Source organism: Eptesicus fuscus, chromosome 10 (genome assembly GCF_027574615.1).
Source record: "Eptesicus fuscus isolate TK198812 chromosome 10, DD_ASM_mEF_20220401, whole genome shotgun sequence".
In the NCBI taxonomy this organism is placed as follows: Eukaryota; Metazoa; Chordata; class Mammalia; order Chiroptera; family Vespertilionidae; genus Eptesicus; species Eptesicus fuscus.
In genome coordinates this window covers 94,285,576-94,304,398 of record NC_072482.1, presented here as the reverse complement: position 1 = coordinate 94,304,398, position 18,823 = coordinate 94,285,576, and the positions used below count along the sequence as shown (strand labels likewise).

General features: G+C 51.5%; 1 protein-coding gene across 1 annotated transcript in view; it reads right to left on the bottom strand.

Moving 5' to 3' along the window:
• Positions 1-18,823, bottom strand: part of FNDC1 (fibronectin type III domain containing 1) — a 67,480-nt gene that overhangs the window by 15,542 nt on the left and 33,115 nt on the right. Inside the window, exons 10-16 of the mRNA XM_054721740.1 lie at positions 15,736-15,924; positions 12,326-14,386; positions 10,585-10,685; positions 8,575-8,686; positions 7,230-7,691; positions 2,149-2,217; positions 659-802 (exon numbers count right to left, since the gene is read on the bottom strand). Of these exons, the coding sequence (XP_054577715.1) occupies positions 659-802; positions 2,149-2,217; positions 7,230-7,691; positions 8,575-8,686; positions 10,585-10,685; positions 12,326-14,386; positions 15,736-15,924 (3,138 nt within the window). The remainder of the gene's footprint in view (positions 1-658; positions 803-2,148; positions 2,218-7,229; positions 7,692-8,574; positions 8,687-10,584; positions 10,686-12,325; positions 14,387-15,735; positions 15,925-18,823) is intronic.

Sequence of the window (18,823 nt, the reverse complement as noted above, 5' to 3'; positions counted from 1 at the left end):
TTTAAGCCATTGCCAGTCTACTTAGTCATATATTGTTTTTTTCCACTTAGTAAGACGTTGATCTAAGTGCCTCGTTAGTGAAGTTCATTAAGGACGTGGGAAAAGAAGACTCCCAGAGGGAGTGAAACACGGTTTAGCAAAACAGAGTTTCCACTCGAAACTGTCTCCATAACTGCCAAAAAGGAGCAGGAGAAATTCATGGGTCCCATGGCCGTGAGGCTAATGAAGAGATAGGCAGTGACTCAGAGAGACGGCGCTGGCTCTGGGACGCCATCAATCAGTCGGCGCTCATCTCCGGGGAAGGACTGAACGTGCAGGCGAAGCCCCAGGAAGTCTCGTCTCAGACGTCGCCACGACAAAACACTCGTGTTCCTGACCTGACGCTCCCTACGTGTCCCTCACTCTCAGGCCACACAAACCAGCCATCTCTACTCTGTCGAATTCCAAGTGTCCCCAACATGCGCCCCTCTCCTGCTGTCCGCAGAGAGTCCCTGTGGTCTCAACAGGAGCGACTCACTGATCGCCCCAAATGGAACTTCACTCCGGGCAAGTTTCTGCTCCAAACGGGCCTCCTCGGCCAGGCCAGGGGTTGGCTATGCTCGTCTTCAGAGGGCACACGCTAAGACCCCGTTTCTCAGGTTAAGGAAGTTCTATTTACCAACAAACCGCTTCTTCCCAGCCAGGTCGAACTCCTCCTCGGGAAAGGAGCTGATGGTGCCTTCCGCTGGGACCACGGCGGGCGTGGTGGCCGCGGTGGAGGGCCTGGTGGAGGCCGGTGGCCTTGAGGTCTCAAGTTCATAATCTGAAACGGGATGAAGGTGTGTCACTGGGCACCTGCCAAGGAGCGCTGTTTGCAGCCAGAAGAGACCTTCCTACGATCCCACTCCAGACTAAAGCGTGCGCGCGCACCCCACGATCAATGCCGTGCCCAGACATAATTTGTTCCTAATAAAACAGCATTTCCACCCATTTCAGTCCCCTCAGAAAGCAGCTGCAGAGAAAAGGGAGGACGGGAAAAAAGAACCACAGATGACCAGAAAATATGAAGTTTTTGAATCAAAGCTGGAGAGAGCCTTAGAATTCACCCAGTTTAGCACGGGCCTGGTCCTTGTCCAAGGCCAATCTCTACCTAAATTAGTTCCCCTTCTAGCGCATAACAGATTCCCATCACAAAATAAACTTGTTTTTTTCCCCCATTTATCATCTTTGGCTTTTTTCTGAGGCGGAGGTGGGATTAATTCCACTAAGAGAAATGATCTTTTTTAAAGAAGAAAATAAAACTGCTCCCTTTCAGCTGCTCAGAGGTACTGGGAAGCGGCATAGCGTTGGCAAAGGTGCTAAGAAACCTTCCTCTTCTTTCTGACACCTGACGTCTGATGTTGTACGTTCATTTTTGTTTGCAAGATTCAACCACTGCATCCACCTGTATTATGATCGCAGCAAAGGAGACATTGCTCCCACATTTGTGATTTCAGACCACTGGAGCGATGGCTAATAGCAGGCAAGGTGAAGGGCAAGAGTGAGGACCTCTGAGTGTCAGAGGCTGGCACCAGGGTGGGGACAGGATGCCGACATGGATTTCTCCAACTGCAGAGGCAGCTTCAAAAGCTCACAGAGTCGCAGGGCCGTCAGTAGAACAGCACCACTGTTCCCATTCATTGGGAAACGGTTCCAGATGCTTCCCGCGGCATGTTGTACTCTTAATCTTATAAGCTTGCCCTTACTTGAAACGATTCTGTGATTTAAAAGGTCAACACATCCGGAGCACTGCATTTGTAATGGAATCAGAAACAGAGAGGAAAGGGAAGAATGTGAAGAGCCAGGAGAGGAAGTGGAGATGCCGGTCAGTTTTACAAAGAGCGGAGGAGTGGGGGGCTCAGACCGGCAGCTCCAGAATTTCTGGAGGAGGAGGAGCTGAAGGGAGAGGTGGGGAGCAGAGGGCCCTTGTTTGGAAGCTGTATTTTCAACCAAGCACACTTTTTCTTTGGATCAAATATGGACTGGGGGTCACTCAGAAGTGTGGGGTACAACCACCTCCCCCGAGTTCTGAAGGAAACGGCAATTCAGAACATCTACTTGGTGATTAGAAGAAGGCCCTCCCACCAGGAAAGGAATTATCCAAATAACGTGCTTAAAACCAGTTAGTACCTTCATCATAGACGACGTAGGCCTCTTCCGTGGGTGTGGCTGTGTCCGTCTCCAATCCGGAGAAATCATCTGGTGAAGAGGGAGGGAGAAGGGGTCACCCAGGCCCCGGGCTTTCTTCCCAGGCGGCTCAGGATGCTGTCCAGGGCACAGTGGTTCTCCCCCCGTGGCCGGTTCATGGGAGTAAGTCCTCAGAGTCAGGGCCCCCTGCGCTTGCTCAGAAGATACACGCAAGGACTTATACCCACTTGGCAGCCACGGACACCAAGGATTTACAGTGTGCCTGGGGTCCCACAGCTGGCGAAGGCAGAGCTAAAACTGAATTTGAACTTCAAACCCTCTGGCTCCAAAGACTGTGTACTTTATCCTTCATAAACCGTCTCCACTTTTTAAATGTTCAACTAAGTAATGAAATGGCTTGTAAACCTTAAGCTGCTCCATTAGAATCACCATTCCACAGCTTAATAAAGGCGCAGCTGAGTAGAAAGTATATAAACCCCCTTCCCTAAAAGATTATAGGCACCAATTTGAATTTTTCTTTGTTAGAAAATCATTGATCATTCCCCAGGATTCCGACAGAGTCATCCCCCTGGCCTACTTTGAGGCTGGTTTGGATAACATCATGAATGCAACGGCGCCAAAACAAACCCCACCAGCGGACGACCTTGGCCGCTGGCCCTTCCGAGGAACACAGTGCAAAGCCCGAAGCCACCGGGGCCTGGGGGACGCCCAGCACCCACTTCACCGGCTCGGTGCTAACACTGGGCATGCTCTGATGGGGCCCATGGTGCTAACACTGGGCATGCTCTGATGGGGCCCATGGGTGTCCACAAGAGAGAAGTGAATGATCTGCCCTCATGGCTCACAATGGTCGTTTCACGAAAAACCATTAGACATGATTTCCCTTCGGTCATTCCAATGTCAATATGCCTGGATCCAAGAGGAATTACTCCTGGGCTGGGTCAAGTCGAGCAGTTTTCAAGTTCAGGGCACCTAGCTTTGGAGGCCATCCTGCCATTGTTTCCAGGAACGCGCCTCTCTTCCCCTCATCCATTTAACTGTTAAGAACATAGTCTTGTTTGTCCTCATTATCGGTTCAGACCCGTTTCTTTTCACTGTTATTTTTGGCCAGGTCAGGAATGAATAAATCATACAATTTTTGCATCTCAGAGTGAACAAGGAAAGGGAAAAGTGTAGGGTTTCCTTCGTGGATTCCCAGGGTGAAGTACAATTCCTGGAGGCGCTGAAGTACCCCAGCCCAGCAGCAGGTCACAGAAATGGTGGGGTCACCTCTTCAGGTGAGCGACAGTTACGTCTTCTGGCAAAAGTAATCATCATATTGAGCAATGCAGTGCTCCTTCTTTAAGAACAAACAAAGTCAGGCAGATTTTTCCAAAATAGCACCATCTTGATTCCAAGTAAAAGTTACTTCCAAGGTGGAATGAAGTGTATTTATTTTTTTAAGCTGACCATCAGAATTTGCGTCAATGTCAAAAGCCCCCACTTCTTCATATAAAAGTAACTGCCAGCCACCAACCATGGTGGACGGTTTATTCTCTTGAGTGGTTTACTCAAATGGCCATAAAAAACGAGTGCAAAGTATCTCCAAAAAATGAGGGCCTTCGCTCCAGAGCTATTTTTGAAGACCATAAAAACTATTCCCAGGGCAAGTTCAGAGAGGAGGTGGATGACAGTCGTTTGAAAGCAAGGACATTTGCCAAGTGTACGCTGGTCCAGCGCCAGTGAAGTTTTTGTTATCCTCTTTGTCTCTTCTGTCTTGGGAGCGAGCCGTGGCCAGTGGGGCCATTCCATCATGACGGCTTTTCTGAAACAGGCCCCACAAATGGTCAGAGATGCTCAGCTGGCGCCTCCCGTTTCCAATCACGTGACCTCATCAGACCCGCTGCAGAGAGGGGACCTGAAGCCCAAGGCCCTTCCTCCACAGGCAGAAACGAGGACGCCTGTCGCTCTAGGTGTCGTTTACGCCGAAGATGAAGGATCAGGTACCGTGAGGAAGGCACTCTCTCTACTGCAAGGACTTTAGTATCTAAAGCCAGAGCAAGCAAAAAGGATGTGTGTGTGTGTGTGTGTGTGTGTGTGTGCGCGCGCGCGCATGTGGAGAGAGAGAAAGGAGCAGAGAAGTGAAAGCAGCAATATGCTGGAAACAAGCGTGTCATCTGCATCCACGCCCACAGGGAGATACACGCAAGGGCGGCATCCATGACAAGTGCAGAAGGACAGAAACACTCGTGCATTGCTGGGACGGCTGAACGACACAAGGTTATTCTGTATCGGGGGCTAATGGACGCAGACAACAGGGGTGAGGGTGAGGGCAGGATTGGGAGGTGGGGGACAACGGGGGGATAAGGACACATTGTAGTACCTTAATCAATAAAGGGAAAATAAATAAATAATAAAGTTGGAGGGCTAGAAACAAAACTTGAGGACTTTGCCAATGGCAAATAATGACAACTGTCCGCCAGATGAGGGTGGGGGTGGGGGCTTGGATGAGCAGATATGTGTTCACTGATGACTAATGCTGGTCCTAAATCACAATTATCACAACAATAAGCATTTCGGGCTACGAGGCTGCAAAGTCGCTTGGTAAATACTAACTGTGCCCACATGGACCCCAGGCCTTGGACGTGCGCAGTGTATGCTCAATACAATAAGAGAGAAGGGGTGTGAGAGAACACAGACTCGGAGCAGAGGACGAGGAGGGAGCCGGGCGGTGGCTCTGCTGCCATCAGAGCCCCTTCTGGAAGCGTCTCTCCGCTGAGTCAGCACAGCGCGCAGAGTGTTTGGCACATCGAGGCCACTGCAAGGTGTTCAGCCAAGAGAGGGAAAACGGCTGCATTTTATAGACGATGCGCAGGATTTTCTAGAGCAGTGGTCAGCAAACTCATTAGTCAACAGAGCAGCAAACCGCGGCTCTCGAGCCGCAGTTTGCCGACCACTGTTCTAGAGTAACTGTGACCTGATTTTCAAATTGCAGTTGATGCTTGAGCAACGCAGGGGACAGGGGCACCGACCACCCATGCAGTCAAAACCTGAGTCTATTCTGACTCCCCCAAAACGTAACTACTAAGAGCCTACTGTTGACCGGAAGCCTTATCCATAACACAAACGGTCTATTAACACATATTTTGTATGTTATATATGTTATATACTGTGTTCTTATGATAAAGTAAGCTAGAGGAAAAAATGTTAAGAAAATCGTAAGGAAAATACATTTATTGTTTTTACTGAAAAAAAATCTGCATATATAAGTGGACCTGTGCTTTCAAACCCGTGTTAAGGGTCAACTGGTTTTTTAAAGGAATGAATTATAATACATTGTAATCTTGTTTGAAGATGATGAACTTTTCCCCTACATTTAATTTTTTCCCAAGGCTTTGTATTTATTTGTACTTATTTTGAAAATGCTGCCTAGAGGCAAGTTATTATTGACACTTGAATATTAGGGAATCAGAAGAAGGGACAGGGATGCAGAAAAGAATATACGTACAGGGGTGGGCAAAAGTAGATCTACAGTTGTAATACAAATAAATAATACATAAGTTAATAATATAAGAATAAACAGTGTTTTGTGTACTCACAATTGTAAACCTACTTTTGCCCACCCTGTATATATATATATCATGATTTGCAAAGAAAAGGAGAAACAACATGCCAAGAAAAATATCCACTTTCATGCCAAATAAGAGGCCAAAAATACAAAACAAATGAGGGAACATCAATAAAGCCTATATAAAAGTAGCAAAAGAAAATTCAAAATATTGATAATGGCAATGAAAGCAAAATCCAAAGTAGTCACTCTTCTGCTTACACCTAATGATTAAGTAAACACTCTAATTATAGCTCAAATTTTTAAAAATAAGACGCTAATGCATGTAGACGAGGTCGGGGAACGTACATAATACGCTGGTCCCCGGCATCCGAAGGTGAGTCTAACTCGCATTCACGGGGCAAACGGACAGCGAGGTCCCCTCCTCTTCCTCGGGTGCTTCCTGTTCTGGGGGTGAGCTTTTCAGGTGGGAAGTAGTCCGGGTTATTTGGAACTTGTTCGTGAAAGACTGACTTCCAACAGAATGCCCACCTCGGGTACGGCACTCAGGTTACACTGACGGGAGCTCGGCATGGTCAGCGATGCTGTGAGAACTCCAGGTCTGCGAGTGATGGCTGAAATGACGGTCTTCCCTCTGCAGCAGCTTACAAAGACATAAGCTTTGCAGGCCACGCGCACTTGCCCTCTCCCTGCGGGGAACAAGAGGACTCGGCCTCCTCCAAGCCTGACGCAGCGCGGTGACCGCGTCCAAAGCGGCGGGATGACGGCGTCTCAGCTCCACGGGCTCCATGCGCCCTGACCCCGCGGCCCCGTTGTCAGGAGGAAGACACGCACGGGCAGGGGACGGCCCGAGTGGGTGTCGCAAAGCAGGGAGCTGGTGTCGCCCCCTCCCCCAGGGGAAGCCCCTCCTGCTGATCAGTGTTCCCTGCCAAACGTGCTGGGGAAACAACTTTCCCCGGAAACGCACAAGGAGACTGAAAAACGGTCCGAGTGGTCCGACAGTGAGACAGTCATTTAACCTTGGTTAAATCGCACAGCTAATCACAGAACCATGTGCATGTAGGCTACGTAGCTCTACCTGCCTGTGCGTCCGTCCGTCCGTCCATCCATCCATCCATCCATCCATCCATCCTTCTAACAAATACTAACCTACTGATACGCAGGGGACACACTTCGGAAATGCTAGTCCAAACTAATAATGCCCCACGTTTTAGCTGATTTTTTGACTTGGGCTGTGGAAAGGGCTGCCAGATAAAGCACAGGATGCCCAGTTACACTTGAATTTTAGGTAAATAACAGTGATTTATATTGTGAGCATGTCCTGTGCAGGATCTTTGTTTGCTAAATTGGACAACCCTGGCTGTGGCGCAGTGCTGCTGAACAAACCTTGGAGGGTTAGAAACACCCTAGTTTCTGTCCCCTCGCACCCGCTCCCTCCCCTCCCTGCAGCCTGTGGGACCCTCCGCTGACAGGCAGCGAGGCAGTGGCGTGGCCACCGTTAGATGAAGACGGTTACCTTCCTCAGGGACGCACTCCGGGGCCCCACGGGAGCCCGTGATCAGGTTGCCGTCTTCGTCATGCCGCTCCAGGGTCCCAGGGGGACAGGTGGGGACGGGCGTGGTGGGCTCGGGGGTGGTGGTGGTGGTGGTTCGGATGGTGGTGGTTGGGCGCAGGGTGGTGGTGGTGCGGCGGGTGGTGGTGGTGGTGGTGCGGCGGGTGGTGGTCCTGGGCCGCAGGGTTGCCGTGGTGGGCCGAGGGGTAGTAGTGGGTCTCTCGGTGGTGGTGGTGGTGGTGGTGGTGGTGGTGGTGGTGGTGGTGGGGGCCCGGGTGGTTGTTTTGACGACCTCCAAGCCCACCAGAGGCTTCCCTCCAAGACTCAAAATGGGCTTGTCCTGGGCACTGGCCAGGGGTTTGCCATGTCGCCCCTGCCCGAAGAGGGGGAGCCCGTCGGGGCTCACCACGGGGGTCCCTCCCAGATCTGAAACAAGATCAAATACAGTCTGTGCAACGAGGGGACACAGTCAGAGGAAGTAGAAAGCAAGTGGAAATGTCTCCTGAAAGCTTATTCTTGTCTTTTAATCAGTAAAAAGGCAAAGGAAGGGTCACTGAAAGGCTGTTCTCTGAGGCAGACATGCCTGCTGCTCCCAGACATCCCGGGCTCCCCATCTTGCCCATCACTCTGTGCTGCTTCATCTAAGTTAATAAGAGTCATCCACCTGCCCCGGCACCCCGTACAACGCTCAGTCTTTAGTCAGGAGAGCGGTTCCCTCCTCTCCGCCCTACACCGAGGAGGAAAAGTGCGCCTTGGGACCCGGGTGGCAAATGCCTTCTGTAACAAACCACAGAGGAAGCACTTCAAGTGTTATGGGCCAGACTCTGCCTGTTGTGACCACTCAGCTCTGCCCTGCCGGGGACAAAGGCCACAGGCAGCGCACAGACGAGTGCTCCTATGTCCCATGAGCCCCTGGGCGTGAACACTGAAGTGTGAATGTCATGTAATTTCCACATGTCACAGATATTATCCTTCTTTGATTATTTTTGCAATCATTTAAAAAATGTGAAAACTCTTCTGAGCTCACAGGCCACACAAAAACAGGCAGCAGGCAGGGTTTGGCCAGTGGGTCGGAGTTGGCTGACTCCTGCCCGAGGCTGCCAATTTCCAGAACAAAATTGAGTGCCACCTTTCCTGAGAGGGTGGGTTCCATTGGAAATGTTGCTGACAGTTCCATCCGAGGAAAAGCATGTGGCCAAAGGTAACTAGACCGGGGGCACCCACTAACAATCAGGGCGAGGAGGAAAAGAGGTTGTTATTCCACAGCGAGGCCAGGGCACTCTGTTCCTGAAGAACCATTCTCACTTACCCACAATGGTTCGACCGTCTCCTCCTAGTTTAACCCGAAGAGGATTGCCGTGGGAATCTTGGAGGTACCTTCCTTCTGCGTTCAATACTAACCCGCGATCAAGATCCACCACCTAAATCCACGACACAGATTAGAGACCATATTGGACATTCAAAACGGTCACATTCATCCGACTGCAGGAATACATGCATGAAGTTCCCACTGAAGTGAGTAGGAAACACTATTTTTGTCAGCATCCTTCATAAGGTTGGATGAAAATAAAGTGTAAAACAATTGTAGTTCCTATTATCATTGCTTACCCAGGCAGCATGTCAATTATTTTGTTTCTAGAATATACAAAACATGTACAAACTACCATTGAGTACGATGTATGTGCTGCTGAAAAGTAGGAAACTACCTAAGCGTCCACTGATGGAGGGCAGAGATTAAAGACATCATGGCATATCCATATAGTGGAAGGCCATGCAGCCAGTGAAAAGGATTGAAAATTCTACATATATTGGCATATCCTGATATAAATTCAGATTACAGGGATGATTATTTTTCAAAAATAAAAATATAATCATTTGTGTCTATAAGCTTAAAACCGCAGCGAAAATAACCTAGAAGGCTACATCCCAAACCGCGCACAGTGATGACCCTTGAAAAGGGATTTGGAGCGGCTTCTGATATTTTCCATGTATTTCTGAATGGTTTCCACCTCTTGCAATGAACATGCATTGCTAATACATTAAAAACATGATACGCTTCTACTTTTCTGTTAATGTGAAAAATTAAGGTTACTATAACAAAAACAACTTAATTTGGAATTAAATTGCCCCATATAGTATGTATGCAAAAAGCTAATACCCTAAAGAATTATAAAACTTGAAAAAAACGGTATTGCTATCTCTATGAAGGAACAAACTCATGCTCCACACTAGTGGTTCTCAAAGTATGATCCCAGGCCAGCAGACTCAGTGTCACCTGGGAACTTGTCAGATATGCAAATTACCTGGCCATACCTGAGACCATATTTGGTAAATCCCCAGGGATTCTGACACTGAAGTTTGAGAACCACGACTGTGCATGACCGGACCAGTAAGGAGCCCCGGCCAGCAGGCCACTCTGTTGGGTCCTGACTCAGTAATTAAAATAAGGCTCATTGATACAGACCCTACTTTTGAAATCTATCCATACAGTTCAATTCAAAACTGTTTACATGACATTTGCTTTAATATGTATTTCTTCCTAGAATAAATATCAGTTCCTTTGAGAAATGAGAAGATCTATCTTTTAAATAACCTGTACTGAACATTTCATGAAGTCCAATATGTTTTCCTAAACCTTATTGCTATAAATGGAAAGTGTTGACTGGGAATTCCACCGTGAATATTTTTTTGATTCTTTGAAAAAATATTTCAAATCTCTGAATATTATAAAGTGTTCTTCCCATTACCCTCAAGCCACCTAAAATCCGTAAACATTTATCTTAAACCCAAGGAGTTAGTCATTTAACTTAAACGTACATAAAATACTGACACCTATTTGTTATTTTAGACAAACAACAATTATTGGAAGATCCAAAAGGTTATCTGATAAAAATTGCCTGTTTGATTAAGGGTTTTCTTGCTTGTTCACTTATTTTCACTCTGATTCCTTTTGACAAAGGGTTTGAGACAATTTACAGAAAATGTGTGTACTCAACTAAACAAAAAACCAACTGGGAAAATAGTTCATTTGAGAGGCTGTGCCTCAAGTTCTGTGTCACGGCTGTGGTTAGCCATACCTTTGTCTGAGTGCCCTGGCCTCATCTTATTAGCTATGAGGAGAAAAACTAGTCACTCGGGACAACCAGAGATCTCTCTGGTCGCTGGAAGAATGCCCATAGTGCAGCATATTGACAGATGAGTGGTTAAAACCAGAGAAAAGGAGGAAAAAGACTGCTTTGTGAATGTTCCACAATGCCCACCATTTTCCTCTTCCCAACAGCATGAGAACAACCGAGATGTGTAAAGAAGTTCACCCTACCCACTTTGTTCCTTGAGGGCCATTGATAACTCTCTGTCCGCTCGGCTTTCCATTCGTGTTGGGCAGTCCTCTCCCCTCCACACTGGGCCTGCCACTGTAACCTGCCCAGGAAACAAGCAACAGCCTGGTCAATGCCACAGGCCACGGAGTTGGCTTCCTGCCAATCTATGAGCGGTACCATCACTTCAAACAGAAACACGAACAGGACTTTAAACCAACAGCTCATGTCCATGAGATGACGATAGTCTAAACTGTGACTTCTACGTGACAAATACGAATGTCAAAGCACAGTAAAGTCACGGCTTTCTGACTGAACTGGAGGAATGGGAGTGTTCAGAGTAAGTAAATTATCCAGATGAAGATTGCAGGCCGTAGTCGCTGTAGCTTTAGTTTAACCAGTTGGAAGTTGGCGAAAACTGTCTCTGAAATGTCTAGCTGCTGTCCTCCTCTCCTCAGCAGGTTTACTCGGCACAGCTAGTCCTGGCCGACTCAGTCCCCACCATCAACCGCCAAGTACAAATGCACGGGCTGACTCAGCTTGCTGAGCTCTGCCGGCCGCCTGGGAAGTACCTGCTCGGAGAGGAAGTACAAGGTCCCGCCAGCGGCCCTCTCGGACGCTGTGTCCGCCTAGTCCTGCCTCCTGCCCTTCCTCTCTCTCCTGCCATTTCTCAGCCGCAGTTCCCCTCGCTCTGCTGGGCGCACTCTGTGGTCCAGCCCCCACATGGGGTCAAGGGCTTGGGCTCCTGACAACGACTTGCAGGCCAGAGACTTATTTCTCTGGCGCAAATGGCTAATGAAAATTTAACATTTACTGAGGGCTTTGTACAAGGGCATGTGAGGGTTTTTTTGTTACCAGGGTCTCGGGCTGGCTTAAGACAGTCCATTTTAACGGAACCTGACGTCAACGTGCGGCACGGGTTCCGTCTTTCCAGTGAGCTAGACTAACCATACCTCGTCCAGATGAACAAATACCAACTGTTCACTCGGAGCTGCTCTGTCAAGCCCTATTCCACGCGAGGAGAGGGCCAGGTGCCACTTCCCTGGCTGCAGACTTGGGAAAACTGTACTTAGGCCCTGCCCTGGGGTCCAGCTAGACTCCAGTTCACAGTTCATAGCTGTCGACCCTCGTCCTCAGTGTAAGTCACACCCCCTCCTGTTCCAACTCCAGGTGACAATTGTCTTGAACAAGTATTTCCTGCCAGTTTTAAACAGCATCCACTGAGCGCAGCGTCTAAGCAGTTCATGGCCAAGACACCTGAGTTTGCCCCGAGTGTTCAGTTGAGAGCTTTGTGTGCAGAATCAACAAGAACACGACCCAGGCCCACAGGAGGTGCATGTCTCACTGACGCCTTAAATGTCCGGGGGCCCCGGAAACAGCTCACAGTGGCCCCAGTGCAGGAACCTGCCTTGGGATCCTGCTTTCCCCGGAGCAGCAGAGCCTGTGCGAAGGGGGTCAGAGGCGAGTGGGCCAGGGCGGCGCCGGGGCTGTGGGACTCGGCGCCGGGTTAGGACACCGCTCGGCCCTCCTGGCGGTCTGACCTGGGCCAGCCGCACAGACCCCGCAGCCCCACCGCCTCCCCGGAAACCAGGAGAAACCCCGAACACCCTCCGAGAAGGTCAGGAGGAGGACACCCATCACCTCCGCAAAGCTGCTGACGGGGGCCTGCGCCTGGCAGACACCGGAGGACACATCGCTACCAACAGCCCCGAGCAGCACCGTGCGGAAGGGCGAACCCCGTACCTGGTCTGAAGGAGGGCCGGGCGGGCGCGCGGGAGAGAGGGTTCCGGAACCGGGCGTGCATCATGCGCTGGCGCAGCGACAGCATGGGCGTGGTGGCGGCGGCGGGCGGGGCGCGCGTCGTGTGCCGGGGCCGCGCCGGGGTGCCCACGGGGGCGCTGGCCGCGCTGGGGCCGCGAGGCGGGTGTCTGGGCGGGAGGTGCGAGGCTCTGGGGGCGCTGCCTGGAGGCGGCGGCCGCTGCGTGGGGCTCTCCCCCCGCGGGGCGCTCCCTCGGGGGGCGGCGGGCGTGCTGGCGGAGGCCGTCCCCGCGCCGCTCCGGTCTGCGGATGCACCGCCCCCGGGGACGGAGGCGGGGGGCCACTTGGAAACCGAGGACAGCGGGTCCCCGTCCTGCCCTCCTTTCAGGGACCACGTGTCCTCCTCCTCCTCGTCCTCGGCCGAGACCGACTGCGGGGACTTGGCGGTCAGGGCCTCGTTCCTGGAGGCCGCGTCCTTCTTCCCCGCCGCCCGGGGCCCTGCGCGCCCGGGGGCCCTGGTGCGGGCGTGGGCGTGGGGGGGCCCGGGCCTCGGGGGCGCGCCTGCGGGTCTGCGGGGGAGGCCGTCGCCCGCGCTCCCCGTCGGGGTCTCCGCGCCTGTGCTGCCGCCGTGGTCCCCGCCATGGCTGCGCTGGGAGTGCTCGGGGCGGGGCGGCTGGCTGCCTCGGGACCCGTAGGCGTGAGGGTCCCCGTGGGGGCGCCCCGCCTGGGGGGCCGCGGGCTTCCTCCTGGGGGCGCTGGACCCGGGGTGGTGCTGGGACTGCGCAGCGGCCCAGGCCCCGGCGGACTCGGGGTTCCCCGCCAGCGGGTCCCCCGGCTGCGGGCTCGCCCCTCGCGGGGGGCCTCGTCTCAGGGGGTCGCCGGCCCGGGAGGCGGGCTGCCTGGAGGAGGAAGGCACGTGGCCCCGCACCGCCGTGGCCGGAAGTGGCTTCTCGTCTTCCGCTTCGCTGTCCGAGCCCGGCCCGAGGTCAGACGCGGGGTGCGCTTGGGGGGTCCGGGTGGGCGCCGGGGAGCTGGGGGGCTGGACCCGGGGGCCTCGGCCGTAGCCAAACCTGCCGGGGTGCCGGCCGGGGGCGGCGAAGGGCCGGCTTCTGGGCGCACTGCCGGGTCCCAGGGGCCGCGCCCGGAGCGTCTGGGCGGTGGCCTCGGCCGGCCTCCCCGCACCGTCCCTGTCCCGGTCCCCGTCCCGGTCCCCGTCCCCCTCCGCCCTCCGCGGGGCCTGTGTCCGGGGAGCCGGGCGCGAGGAGGCCGGTGAGGACTTGGTGGGGCGCGAGGGCGCGTGGGCCTCGGCGGCTGGGGCGTCGTGGCCATCCGTCCCGGCGTGGGGCTCGGGGGGCAGCAGCCGGGATGCCCCCCCGTGGGGCGCCGAAGGCCTCGTCCTGTCCTCCGCCGCCTCCGAGTGGGGCGCCCTCCGCGCGGGCAGCGCCGGCTTGGCGCCCTGGGGGCCCCTGGCGCGCGGGCCGTGGGGGTGGCGGGGCCCCGGGCCGGGCCGGGCGGGCGCGCTCTTGGGCCGCGGGGGCTCGGAGGCGGCGGCTTTGAGGTCCGGGGAGCCCGGGGCCGGCTCGTCCTCCTCTCCGTCCAGCGAGTCGTTGTCGGCGGGGCGGCGGGAGCTGCCCGCGGTGGGCGAGTGGGGGGCCCACGGGGCTGCCCCTCGCGGGTGGGAGGGCGGCGAGGAGCCGGGCTGGCCCACCCCTTCCTGTCGGGGCGGCACTGGCGCGCGGACCCTCCCCGGAGTCCGTCCGGCCAGGCCGGGGTGGACGGGTCTGCCCGGCGGCCTGGGCGGGCGCTGCGGGTCCTGGGTCTCGGAGGGCGACGTCGGGGGGTCCCCCTGGGGGTCCAGTTCCTCCGCATCCGGGAGCTCTGCCGCCTGGGGTTTCCTGGGCACCCCCCCGTGGGCCAGGATTTTGTTCTTCAAGTCCGGAGGGTCCTGGGCGTGCCGGCCCCGGGGAGGCGCGGCCCCGGGCGGAGAGGAGGGCGGCGAGGTTTCCTGTCGCCAGCTGTCCATCGCGTCGGCCTCCGGGGTCCTGGCTGCAATAGATGGGAAAGAATTTGCCATCAGAGACGAGATTCAAAAGCTTTGCGACACCAAGCGAGTGTCAAAGATGGCAGCGGAGGCGTTCAGATCGGAGATTTTAACTGACAACGTCTCCTTCTTCGGAACGTTGGCCACTCTTCTCAGTTACAGCCATCGCTTCGAAAGGCCTCTTTTGCTCTAAGCCGTAGACATAGCTCTGAACATGTGTGAGGATTTCTGTGACTGCAGTTAGGTTACTCACAGCTTAGTATTTGGAGGAATTCCCAAGTGAGTACTTTGAAGGCGTCCATTGGTTCTGCAAAAGCAGGATCTTCCCTAGGACTTTGGTAATAAAACGACTTCTCAGTGTGTTACAGATGCGCCATAGCGCTTCCTGACAACTCAGGCAAGGAATGTATAGGAACCTGGTATAAAATGTTACATGATCTCTACACATAGAGGCGTGGGATGTGTTGCATGCCTGGGAAGTGACTTGGGTGAGCAAGAAATTTCTAATTTTTGAGCATTACAAAGAGTTCCCTATCCTCACTAATATGTCCTTATTTGCTTTCTCCTTCTCAATTAAAATCTCTCTAGTAATAAATACATTTGTAATTCCAAAATAGAGCCAAAAATAAAAAGGCTCCTGAGGTAGGCAAAGCATTAGGTGTACCCTGTGATTTACCCTTTGTTGAGAGCAGAACTGAATGAGGAAAGGGGTGCGGTCGGGGCGGGGAATCTGTATAGCAAAGGGGAAGGCAGCCGGGAGCAAACATCTATTTCATTTCCTTCCAAGACAGACTGTGTGACTTTGGGGTGCCCTGGGGATCCTCACAGCACATCATGGAGGAGAGAACCACCAATATGGTGTGAATGGGGGAGGCAGAAAGGAGTCACCATCCAGAACCAGTCCGCTCCATTTCTGGGTTCTGATCCCGATCAGATAAACAAGGTACTGAAGTTCTTCTGAGCCAGGCTGCACTCCCAAGTAATGGAATACAAGCCACGCATTTCGAATGCTGTTTGGAAATTGAAGAGAGCTGACAACTAGAAATGCCACAGTACACTTGTAAAAATGTTCTTCCCCTGTCATCATAACCCCAAGTTACACAGCGATATAAGATTAATCACAAAACTCATACCCTCATGTTTGTGTAATATCGAAAGAGTGATTAATGTTATTAGCAATCAATAACATTTTAGTCCTTGGGGTGACTGCTTTCTAAAGGGACTATCAGATGTTCTATAAATCACTGTGCAAACCCAGCCTGAAAAATACCATGAAAACCCAAGCAAGAGCCATGATTCATAAAGAATGCAGCACGGGAAACAAAAAGCGGGGAGAGACACACGCAATGCTTACTTGTCGGCATGGCGACGACGAAGGCTTTGGAGTGAGGCCCCGTTCCCCTCCTGTTGGCCGCGCGGATTTTGAACAGATAGCGCTCCCCGGGCTGCAGGCCGTCCACGCGGGCAGAAGTGGTCTCTCCGGGGAAGGTGAGGGACTTGGCTCCGAAGGGCTTGAGCGCGGGGGCGTATGAGAGAATGTACTCTGAAATGATTTGGAAGGAGGACAGTGAAAACAGTGCTGTGTCCCCAAGACGGACCGGAGGGGCAGGAGGGACCGGAGGGGCAGGAGGGACCGGAGGGGCAGGAGGGACCGGAGGGGCAGGAGGGACCGGAGGGGCAGGAGGGGCCGGAGGGGCAGGAGGGACTGGAGAGCATCACTAGGTGAATGGACTGTAGGGGTAGGAGGGACCGGAGGGGCAGGAGGGACCGGAGGGGCAGGAGGGACTGGAGCGCATCACTAGGTGAATGGACTGTAGGGGCAGGAGGGACCGGAGGGGCAGGAGGGGCCGGAGGGGCAGGAGGGACTGGAGAGCATCACTAGGTGAATGGACTGTAGGGGTAGGAGGGACCGGAGGGGCAGGAGGGACCGGAGGGGCAGGAGGGACCGGAGGGGCAGGAGGGACCGGAGGGGCAGGAGGGGCAGGAGGGACCGGAGGGGCAGGAGGGACCGGAGGGGCAGGAGGGACCGGAGGGGCAGGAGGGACCGGAGCGCATCACTCGGTGAATGCTCGGCAAGCACGCCAGGGCAAGTCGGAGCAGAAAGGCGCCGGGAAGGGGTACTGTTGGGCCAGGTGCGGACAGACTACCCGTTAATGAGCTGGCGTTGCCCGTTCTCAGGACATTCCGCGTAGGGAACCCGAGAGGCCAGTCTCCATACAGTGTACCTAAGACATTTATGTTGTGCTTGGTTTTTTTCCATCGGAGTTCTATGCTAATTTACTGTGACAGAATTATATCCTGAATGGAAGAAGCCGTGGGAAAAGAAATGACAGCTGCTAGGAACTGATTTCTGAATCGCTGCTGACATCTCCAAGAGTTCCCGTGAAGTCATCTGGGCAATTCTGGTTTAGTTTAAGCCAATTAAATTTCACATTTCATATTTGGAATATAATTTCACTTTTGCAGGGATTATAAAAGCTCTCAATATATGCAGACAAGGATAGTTCACAGTATTTAAAACTGTAAGGAAAAGTTGCTAAGTAATAGATTCATGCATCATCTAATGTTTCTATCTTTAATTGGCTACATCTATAAACATTTAATGCCCTTGATTGGACATCATAGCAAATTCAGTCCAAGGATCTCATGTATCTCTATGCTTATATGGAAATACTGTCCCATAAGGAAGCCATGTTTTAAAGCACAATATTCACCCTCAACTAAAAACTGTCCTGCCTATTTCCTCCCAATGAACTCAAGATCTACAAAGCTTATCAAATTAATATGACTGGGAGCGAACAAAAAACTGAACTACAGAAAAACCAAGCAATTGTCATACTTCCTATGGAGGCATGGAAAAGCTTTTCTTTTACCTATGAGCTAATCTTTAAAAAGTGTTTTTTAAAGCATTTGTAGGAAGAAAAGAAGTGTTCTTTCTTGTTGAAAATGAATAAACTGGTCATTTGTGATGGTCAAAAGTCAAAATTAAAAGAATGCCTGTCTATGAAATTTGGTAATTCAGATATTTTTTGGATTCACTTCATTTGGAAAAAAGTTAACCATGTCAGAATATATTGTGTTTTATATTTCTCAGACATAAAAAAATTTCCTGGTATAATTTTGAATTTTCAACCCCATCACCACACCTTTATGAAAATCTGTGAGTTCTTTTGGACATAACTCAGTAGCTATTATTATTTCTGATAATATTGAATTGACTATCCGGGAGCTTCTTTCACCAAAAAGAGAGAAGTATAAACCAAGACGTGGGAGAGGGAACGAAAATAAAAGCAGCATGGTAATAATGTCACTGAAGGAGCAATGATGGATGGTTTTATAACTAAAAAGGGTAGTCGGCCCAAAACTGTCCTCATTCACTTCCCAGCATTACAACAATACTTAGTCCAGAAGGAGCCAATGTTCAGATTTTTATAAAAAGAATTATTTAAAAGGGCCAACTAAACATTTCTTCATTTGTTTCTAATTTATTCCACTAGAGAAAAAATGAGTAAGAATAATACAATATTTTCTTCTTTAAAAAACCAGAAGTGGAAAAGCCTCAAGTTTAGAAAAGACTACCTCATGTCTACCTTCCTTCTATTGTCCCATGAAAAGGTCCTTACAGGTCAACAAAGGTAACGTACAGTTGTGTACAAAAGAGAACAAGTCATTTATTTCAATTAAGAAATTCTCAAGGAAGATCAGTGGTCATTTTCTGGATTTCTTTAAGCTTACACAAACTTTCCATAGTTTCTGGACACGAAGTTTCATAGTTTCTGAAGACTTAAATTTGTCTCCCAAGATTGTGTAACAATAAAAAGTACCCTTAGGGTACATTTGTATAAGTGATGTCAAGGGAAAAGTTCAGTACGCCCCTCCACAATATCTCCTATGGACTTCTGGAAGGTTCTTAGATGTTTTTACATTGAAAAGAAAGGATTTGTGCTTTTATTTAGTATTCTCAACAGACATTTTTGAATTTAACTATTTGTTAATATTTTATCCTATTTGTAAATCTACAGTATTGTTATTTTAAGGTCATATTTTCCTCAACTCCCCCAAAGTAATTAATTTTAAAAGCTGACAAATAGGAAAAAAATTTTCCATTTGATTTTGTTACTTGAGTTCTCAATCCCATTAAAAAGATTTTGGTCCCATTCAAGACACTCGTGGTCTCCTGGGGCTCCTGCTCACTCCCACTTTCCGTGATCTTACTGGCACAACGAGAAGACCCGGAACATGAAAAACAAGGGTCATCCGTGTGGGTAAAGGTTAGGCTGTCACTCCCATACAATCAAAAACAGACACCCTCCGATGGCGGACCCAGGTCCTCGCGCATACAGAGGTGGAAGTCATCTTCACGACCCCCTGGATCTCACCGGCAGTGAGAGCCCGGCGTGAGAGCCCTCGTCTGTTGGGTTAGCACCGCACAGACGTGTTGC